Consider the following 9,134-nt stretch of genomic DNA (forward strand, 5'->3'; position numbering starts at 1 on the left):
GCTCTGCAGAAACTACGTCCTAGAAAACCACCCAGGTTTTTGGAAATGGCTGAAAATGACATCATCATCATTAAAAGACGACTGGGAACGGTTTGGAAACAGATCAGAAGATGATCGAAACAAGACTTTAAGGAGCAATTTTAGTCAAAGGTAAAAGTCAAAAGTTTGGGTATAAATAAAACTTTAACACAAATAAAAAAGTCCAAAAGCCTTTTTTCAAACTGCAGATTAAGACAAAAACATCCAGTCGGCATACATGGAAGCTCTAGTTGAAGCATTCATCACACGATGGAGATCCTCGTTCCGCTCTGGTCTTCTCTTTCCGTGAAGAAAAGAGGCTGAAAGTGACCCGTTTTTCTTTGCAGCTGGATTTAAATCCTCTTTTGATGGTTTGTAGATTTACCAAAAATGACTCAGCAATCCCAAAAGGGAATAAAGTGGGTTTGGAAGATGGGGAGTAAAACGCCTTATTTTGATCTAAATGTTGTTTTTTGTCATTTTAACCATTTAAACCAAAAGGCATTAACGTTGTGCTTCTTTATCAGTGAAGGCTCCTGATGAACTAAAACTGTTATTTCTGAAATGTCATTTTTGTCTTCATCTACATATATGTTGTTAAAGTTTTAAACCTGCTCTGAAAATGAGCTAAAAATCTATATTTTAAATATCTCATTGATTTCATCTAAAAGACCAGCCAAAGGAAACGTTCTGTTCTTTTTATTCAGGCAGTGTTTGGGGACCTTCCGGGGTCCTCCAGAGGTGATGACGCTTTTTCTGAGACAAAGACGCGAACCCAAAACTTTTTGAACAGATGAATAGATGATCCTTTTTTATGTTTTTTTTTAACTTGTTGAAAACAATGTAAACCTCCGAATAGACGACGGAAGCCGAGCAGGTGATTCCTGAGAGCAGAAACTATTAACAGGTGAGATTTTCCGACATTCGCCTGATCGGCAGAGATTCCAAAACGCTTTTTTGTGCCTAAAATATCCTTTCCGGTAAAGTTCTGCGCGCTGAACGGCGGCTAGATCCTTCGGTGGGTTGGTCACGTGGTGCCCTGCTTTTAATCGGCTCCTAGATGATCACGTCGCTGGGGAAGAAGCCGTCCTGACCGTTTCTGCGATCCACGTCTTTCATTGGCTGATCTACTTCCGGTATCTAGAGACAGAGGAGAGCCGCGCGCCTGTGTTCAAAACCTGAAGTCCGAGAACGGGGTTCCGGTTTCCCAGTGATTGAAGCGTTGCTGAAACCGGGACACGTTGGTCTTCAGCATCAGTGATGATGAGGGTCTGCTTCTTCTTCTTCGCTGAGGAGGAAGCAGACCCAGAATTGACCCGGGGTCAGTGGCGGTTCTACACTAATTTACTCCCTGGGCGAGTAACCCCACCAGCGCCCCCCCCCCCCCCCCCCCCCCCCCGCGCACACATACAACATCCTGTTGTGTTCCCTATCTTCTATTTAGCCATTTTACTCAAAAAATGCATGAATTTTCTAGACTCGTATTACAGGGGGGTCAAACTCAGTCACACAGGGGCCTAAGTTAAAAACACGCTTAAGGTTTTGAGCCGAAGAAGATAAAGATTTACTGAACTACACACTAAAGCTAAACTTTTAAACCTTTTACACTGAACTTTTTGAACATAAATATGAATAAAAACAGGAACATTAATCCAGAATAACTCAAGTTAAACCTTAAATAACTTGTAATATTTTGTTCTCCATTTAAATATATTCTGTCAACATTATACAAATATGAACATGCTGCAGGACAAAAAACAAAGAAAGCCTGGAAATATTAATAAGAAATTACATATCAAATAATTCCATTTTTTTGCTCTTTCATCATTTTTTAGAGCATTTTTTTTTAGAGCTGGACTCCTGCTTCATTTTTAGCAATAATTTCTTAATGTGTGACGTCCTGTGTGTGTCTTTGTGAAACATAACAGAGGGATTAGATCTAAAAAATAAAACTTATTGTGATTAATATGTTTAGGTCTTATAAAACATTAAAGACTAAATCATAGAACTGATCAGTGGGATTACTCCAAAAATATTTGGCAGTTCCCTAAATTTGTGCAACACCAACAGTAGAAATCCTCCAAAAAACTTCAATCCATATAAAATGGTCTGCGCTCATCCCCCCCCCCCCTTCCCCTTCCCTCTCACACACGCGGCTCCGTCTCCATGACGACAGGCGCAGCTGCGGCCCAGAGTTGATTGTCAGATAGAAAAAGACTCCCATCACACCAGTTAGTGTGATTCAGCCAGCCACCGGCGAGTTGCGCTCCCCTCTCGAGTTTTTTTTACTTATGTTCCAAAGACTACCGCAAAGAGGTGTGGCCGCAAGCGTCTTGCAGCAGAGGGCGGTGGTCACGTGCGCATCGGGTCTGCTGTGTCGGAGCAAAGAATTGTGGGAAATAATCCCCATTGCCTGCTTTTGTCGAAATTGGGTTGAGCACGGATGTTTGTTCTGCCTAAATCCTTTTCATGTGCCTGTTTTACGTTGTTTCACTCTAAATTGTTCTTTTTTTTTTTTTTTTTTTTTTTTGCACCATAAGTGTGAAGAGGAAACAGGAGGAAGACATTATTAAGAGTCTGATGTGTCAAAACAAAAGTATTAAGTGTCGGCTGCTGAAGTAATTTCAAATTAAAACTTCAAGCTATCTCTTTGAATTTTGTATGTAGCACATTACTCATCGGACACGGCCAATGCCGCCCCCTATGAAGTGCCGCCCTGGGCGACCGCCCACATCGCCCATATCAAAAACCGGCACTGCCCGGGGTCATTTCTGGGTCTGCTTCCTCCTTGGTGATGAAGGTCTGCTTCCCCGTCATCACTGACAGATCTCATCGTCGCTCTTCTCAGTCAGATTTCTGGATGGTTTTCTTGAACCTTTCCTGAGCAGAAGTGTCATTTCTTGGGCGTGTTGTGGTTTTTGACCCGCCTCCTCGCCGCAGCGTCCGGGAGGCCTCTGCTGCCGCCGCCATGCCTCAGAAGAGCCCCCAGACGGCCCACTACATCGAGCTGGGAGGTTACCAGTACTGGCCGGTTCTGGTGCCCAGAGGCATCCGGCTGTACACGTACGAGCAGATCCCGGCGTTCCTGCGGGAGAACCCCTACATCACAGACGGGTACCGAGCCTACCTGCCCTCCAGGCTGTGTGTGAAAAGGTGAGGTTTAGGAGGGCGCCGCGGCGGTCCCATAGGCTCAGGCGTGTTTCCGTTGGACCACGAAGACCCTGATCTGTCTGTGCAGCATCTTCATCCTGTCCAACGAGACGGGGAACATCTGGAGCCACCTGCTGGGCTTCCTGCTCTTCTTCTGTCTGGGCGTGTACAACATGGCGTCGGTGCTGCCGGCGGTCGGCGCCTCCAGGGAGGACTACGTCATCTACGGCATCGGACTCTTCTGCTTCCAGGTGTCCACATCCTTTGACTGACAGTTGAAGCTCCTTTTGCCTTCAAAACACAAACAAGCATCAGGCTGAGGATCCACAGACTCGCAGAGAGAAAAGTCTTCAGTCAGATGAGAGGCTGTCATAAACCTCAACTATGACAGACTAAGTTCAGAAAAATCACAATATCTGATTTTCAAGAATTTCTTTGTAAATTATGGTGAAAATAAGTATTTGGTCACCGACAAACAAGCAGATTTCTGTCTGTCCCAGACCTGTAACTTCTCCTGTAGAGGATCCTCTGTCCTCCACTGGTTACCTGTAGTAATGACACCTGTTTGAACTGGTGATAGTGACACTATGGTCCAGGTGGATCCTCCATTCTGATTGGCTGCTGGGTGTGCATTATAGAGTGATCACATATCTTAAATGTTCTGTATCACCGTGCTGGCTTCCTTCAAACGAACTTTATCTTCATCATCTGGACAAAAAGTAGCAGTTAGAGGAGAACTATGGAGGGGGGGGTAACGGCCTTGGAAGTGTCTGTTAGCAGCATTAACGCACTTCAGCGAAGCAACCGTCCTCCCCTTAACGTCAGATGGTTCAGCCTTCCACGGCGTCCGTTCATTTCTGATAATGGACACCTCGTCAGCCATTAACCCTCACAGGAGACACCTGTCCACACCTGAAACAGTCAGAAGACACCTATCCACACCTGAAACAGTCAGAAGACACCTGTCCACACCTGAAACAGTCAGAAGACACCTGTCCACACCTGAAACAGTCAGAAGACACCTGTCCACACCTGAAACAGTCAGATGACACCTGTCCACACCTGAAACAGTCAGAAGACACCTGTCCACACCTGAAACAGTCAGAAGACACCTGTCCACACCTGAAACAGTCAGAAGACACCTGTCCACACCTGAAACAGTCAGAAGACACCTGTCCACACCTGAAACAGTCAGATGACACCTGTCCACACCTGAAACAGTCAGAAGACACCTGTCCACACCTGAAACAGTCAGAAGACACCTGTCCACATCTGAAACAGTCAGATGACACCTGTCCACATCTGAAACAGTCAGAAGACACCTGTCCACACCTGAAACAGTCAGATGACACCTGTCCACACCTGAAACAGTCAGAAGACACCTATCCACACCTGAAACAGTCAGAAGACACCTATCCACACCTGAAACAGTCAGAAGACACCTGTCCACACCTGAAACAGTCAGAAGACACCTGTCCACACCTGAAACAGTCAGAAGACACCTGTCCACATCTGAAACAGTCAGATGACACCTGTCCACATCTGAAACAGTCAGAAGACACCTGTCCACACCTGAAATAGTCAGAAGACACCTGTGTCTCCTGACTGAAACAGTCAGGAGACACGGTGTAGTCGGCGGAGGCCCTCTGGCTGTATGGGAGCGAGTCCGTTCCCCTGCACCTGAGAGGTCTGCTGCAGGGTTTCCATGGTGACGCCTGAACCCGTCTCACCTCAGCTTCCTGGTGTTGCGTGTCTCCTCAGGTGTGCATGCTGTGCTCTGTTGGGTACCACATGTTCTGCTGCCATCGCTCGGAGAAGACCAGCCGCCGCTGGATGGCGCTGGATTACGCTGGCGTCTCCATCGGCGTCCTGGGCTGCTACGTCCCCGGAGTCTTCTACACCTTCTACTGCAACGACGTGAGTCCCCCCGCCCCCCTCTGTGGTTGGACTTCCCACCAGGTGAAGTAAAGGCAGGTCACAAAACCCCGCCCCCTTCAGTGTAGAGCAATGGAACATTTAGGTTTGTCTTTCTCTTTCATGGCTGCATCTCAGCTGTTTCTCTCCCTTCTACCTGCGAGTCGCCGTCATTGATGGCGTTCAGTAAAAGGTTGACGTTCGTCCTGATGGGCGGAGACTCTTTCTGCCTCCCAGGCTGAACGCCAGCGTTTCCTCCACCTGAAGAGACCCGGAAAGGAACTGTGTGGTGCATGATGGGAGTTTCCCCTGTGGATCTCCCTGCGTGGCTCCGACCCCCCCGTGGACGTTTGTGGACCGATATGATCAGATCTTAGTTCTACGTGGGGGGGTGTAATTGAATTCAGAGTCTGTTCCTGATCAACAAGCTGCACGACACCTCTGCCGCTCTCGCCGCTTGGAAAGCATGACGGCCGGCGTCTCCTCAGCGTCCAGCCGCCCACCACCATGTTGTTGTTTTTTGGTCCTCCTGAAGTGCCTGGCGTGGCGCCGGCCTCCCCCACGCCTTGGAAGCGCCGCGTTATTTTGCCCCCAGAAAGAATCTGAAATCTGCTGAGGCCCAAACCAGATGGCTGCTTTCACAGAGCGCCCGCCTCCCCTGTTCCCGCCATATGACGCTCACAAGTCCAGGAGCCGTCTCGGCGGCGGAGACCCCCCCCATCGTCCGTGCCAGGACCAGGACTCTGCTTCAGGGTGGCTCCGCTCCAGAGGCCAGCCCAGTCCCCCAAGAACAGCGCAGCTTAAATTTAGCCGGAGGAGGGAGAGGACGCAGCCTGAGAGGAGGACAGCTCTGAAAAATTTGGCTGGAACCAAGCGGGGCCCGGTTCTGAGTGCAAATTTATTCACTGTGAAACTCAGCAGAACACGTCACAGCAGAACGTGTGACTGGACCGAGGCCTGCATCCTCAGCGGACAGAAGGCGGAGAGAGGAGCCGCTTCAGACTTTCCACAGATACTTCTACAAGTTTAAATATCAGTGCAGAGCGGCGGCGGCGCCGGCCCACGGAACGGGGGAGGTGTCCAACCAGAGCGCGGCCAGACCACGCTGGGAGGCGTTTCTACCGTTTGTCACCACATGAGCCCGGACCGTCAAGAACTTCCTGTCTGAATCCAACCTCCCCGACGTGACGCTTGGCTCCACCTGCATACCCTCTTTTCGCTCCGCCTGCGTCTGCACGCCTTCTTTGGCTCCGCCTGCATCTGCACGCCCTCTTTGGGTCCGCCCGTGTCTGCGCGCCCTCGTTTTGCTCCGCCCGCTTCTGCACGCCCTCTTAGGCCCCGCCTGCGTCTGCACGCCCTCTTTGGCTCCGCCCGCATCTGCACGCCCTCTTTGGCTCCGCCCGCATCTGCACGGCCTCTTAGGCCCCGCCTGCGTCTGCACGCCCTCTTTGGCTCCGCCTGCATCTGCACGCCCTCTTTGGGTCCGCCCGTGTCTGCGCGCCCTCTTTTTGCTCCGCCTGCGTCTGCACGCCCCCTTAGGCTCCGCCTGCATCTGCGCGCCCTCTTAGGCCCCGCCTGCGTCTGCACGCCCTCTTTGGCTCCGCCCGCATCTGCACGCCCTCTTTGGCTCCGCCCGCATCTGCACGCCCTCTTAGGCTCCGCCTGCATCTGCACGCCCCCTTAGGCTCCGCCTTCATCTGCACGCCCTCTTTGGGTCCGCCCGCGTCTGCGCCCTCATGGTCAGGGCCCCACAGCAGTCCAGAACAGAAAGGGCATCACTGTGTGAGTCGGGGGGGGTCAGAATCCAGGCTTCCAGGGTCGGTGTCCATCCTGTCATCGAAGCTCCTTATTGGCTGAACACACCTGATCCAGGTGATCAGCAGCAGGTGAGTCAAGGATTCTGTAGAACCAGCAGGAGGCCGGCCCTCCAGACCTGGAGTCTGACCCCCCAGCTGTTGCCAGGATGGCTCTTTCTACCGCATGCAGCCTATCTGGGGGGGGTTCTTTTACTGAAACAGATTTTAGGGCAGGGGGAGTAGCGCACCTTGACCTCGGCCCCTCTCCCCTCCCTCTTTGCAGTACTGGCGGCAGGTCTACCTGGTGACGGTTCTGGCGATGATCCTGGCCGTGTTCTTCGCCCAAATCCACCCTCAGTACCTGAGCACGGCGTGGAAGCGGCTGCGCTCGCTCACCTTCGGCCTGGTGGCCGGGTACGGCCTGGTCCCCACCGTCCACTGGATCTGCATCACGGGGGGGTTCTCCTCGGAGCTGGTCCAGGTCAGCGGCTCTGCTTTGGTTCGGGTCGTGGGCTGCAGCTTTGATCCGCTTCAAATGAATGTCTGCTCCTTTCAGGCCTTCGTCCCACGGGTCCTGGGGATGTACTTGATTGCAGCTCTAGCTTTAGTTTTCTACGTCTCCAAGGTTCCTGAGCGCTACTTTCCAGGTGAGTCTGTTCCTCTGCAGAACCTCCTGACGGCTCCTGCAGCTCTGCAGGAAATCCTGTTCAGAATCTGGAAACGACAGATTTAATCGTTTTGGCTAAAGATGGCGTCATCATAATGAGAAAAGCGGCGGAGACGCTTCAGAAACCGATCCAAAGATGATCGGAGCGGAACCTCAAAGCCCGGAACCACAGGGAGCCGCTCCACACCTTCTTAACGTTGGCTTCCAGGTTTTTTCTCTGCTTTGGTTTAATAACTGAGAGCTTCACTAGAGAATAATCCTCTTTTGATCTTTACCATTTGAGTTTTTACTTCAATAAGGGTGTGGTCAATTTTGATTGACAGGGTTCTGCATGCTCTGACAGCTGACTACTCAGTTGGCCGTTGGCTAACATCCAACCGCCACTGCACAGCTGGGGTCACATGACCACATGCTCTGTCCAGTTCGTGTCCTCAGGTGACCCCCAAAGGTGGAGATATAACAGGATGTAGTCTTTGCATCGTTCAGTCACAAATCCACGCCGTCTTCTCCTTTTTCACCACTAGATGTCACTCAAACCAGTCTGCAGGTGTTTCTGCACATCCCTGCAGAGTCAGCACGCCGCGGTTCTAAATGCAGACGGGCCACATGTGACTGTGACTAAACTCACCTGTTTCCTGCTGCAGGTCAGCTCAACTACCTGGGCTCCAGTCACCAGGTGTGGCACCTGCTGCTGGTCCTCCTGTTTTACTGGTGGCACCAGTCGTCCAGCTTCCTCATGGCGTACAGACACAGCCAGCCGTGCCCCGCCCCCCAGCACACCTAGACACCTGCAAACGACCGCTGGCCGGTTCTGCCGTTTCCCTGAGCGGACCGCAGCAGCTGCAGCCTCTGCAGGCAGCACAGCCGCTTCCCCCCTGTGGCTCCTGCAGCTTCTTGGAAACGGGACCGGTCCTTCCTGTCCCACCGCGACACGCCGAGGACGGGCCTGCAGGCCTCCCCGTCCTCTCTGCTGGGACCCACGGAACACGGAGTAGAACCCGCCACCCGGAGCCTCCAAGCTACCATTCCACACGGCCACCAGCTGAAGAGGCAGCGGTTAGTTTCAGCTCGAAGCAAAACCGATGACGAACGTGTAAAAGTCAGACCCCGCCCCCTCTGCAAACACGCCACCAAAGGAACGTTCTTCCTTTTCAGGAAACATTTGTTCCAAATGCAGTGGAACGTAGTTTACTGCACTGACGCAGAAGCTGAGCCGTGCTTTCAGCTCTGCAGCGTCTGCAGCGTCTGCAGGAGTGTCTGCAGCGTCTGCAGCTGTGACTAGTTGATTTAGACTAATGGGATGTTTAAAGCTCAGGTTTGTCGTAGTATTTTCCTACTTCCCTCCAGCAGAGGCAGACGTTCCATCCGGACCAGAGAGCTGCTGCAGACTGAAGGAAAATAACTGACCCCCTGCAGAAAGAGACGGCAGCTGTGGTTTCCATGGAAACAGCTTCTTGAATGACCTGTTGGTGAGGAGCTGCTGTCCATCATCTGTGTTCAGATGAATCTACACTCCTGTCACGTTAAATCTCTAAATAAAGCTCAGAAAAACCCAAACGAGTTTCCCATAGTTTGGGTCCAAAGCGTCC

At 51.5% G+C, this 9,134-nt stretch overlaps 1 protein-coding gene across 2 annotated transcripts; it reads left to right on the forward strand.

Annotated features, from left to right (window-relative positions):
• Window positions 1–723: 723 nt before the first annotated feature.
• Window positions 724–9,102, forward strand: paqr3 (progestin and adipoQ receptor family member 3). 2 transcript variants are annotated; one of them, XM_020706365.2, is made up of 7 exons: window positions 724–925; window positions 2,959–3,171; window positions 3,257–3,419; window positions 4,930–5,127; window positions 7,162–7,359; window positions 7,435–7,525; window positions 8,190–9,102. In XM_020706365.2, the coding sequence occupies exons 2-7, from the start codon at window positions 2,987–2,989 to the stop codon at window positions 8,327–8,329; spliced, it is 975 nt and encodes a 324-aa protein (XP_020562024.1). In that variant the 5' UTR covers window positions 724–925; window positions 2,959–2,986; the 3' UTR covers window positions 8,330–9,102. The 2 variants fall into 2 exon arrangements, with proteins under 2 accessions (XP_020562024.1, XP_004072895.1); XM_004072847.4 differs by having other exon boundaries at window positions 727–925; window positions 4,930–5,085.
• The last annotated feature ends 32 nt before the right edge of the window (window positions 9,103–9,134 follow it).

Source organism: Oryzias latipes, chromosome 9, assembly GCF_002234675.1.
Source record: "Oryzias latipes chromosome 9, ASM223467v1".
In the NCBI taxonomy this organism is placed as follows: domain Eukaryota; kingdom Metazoa; phylum Chordata; class Actinopteri; order Beloniformes; family Adrianichthyidae; genus Oryzias; species Oryzias latipes.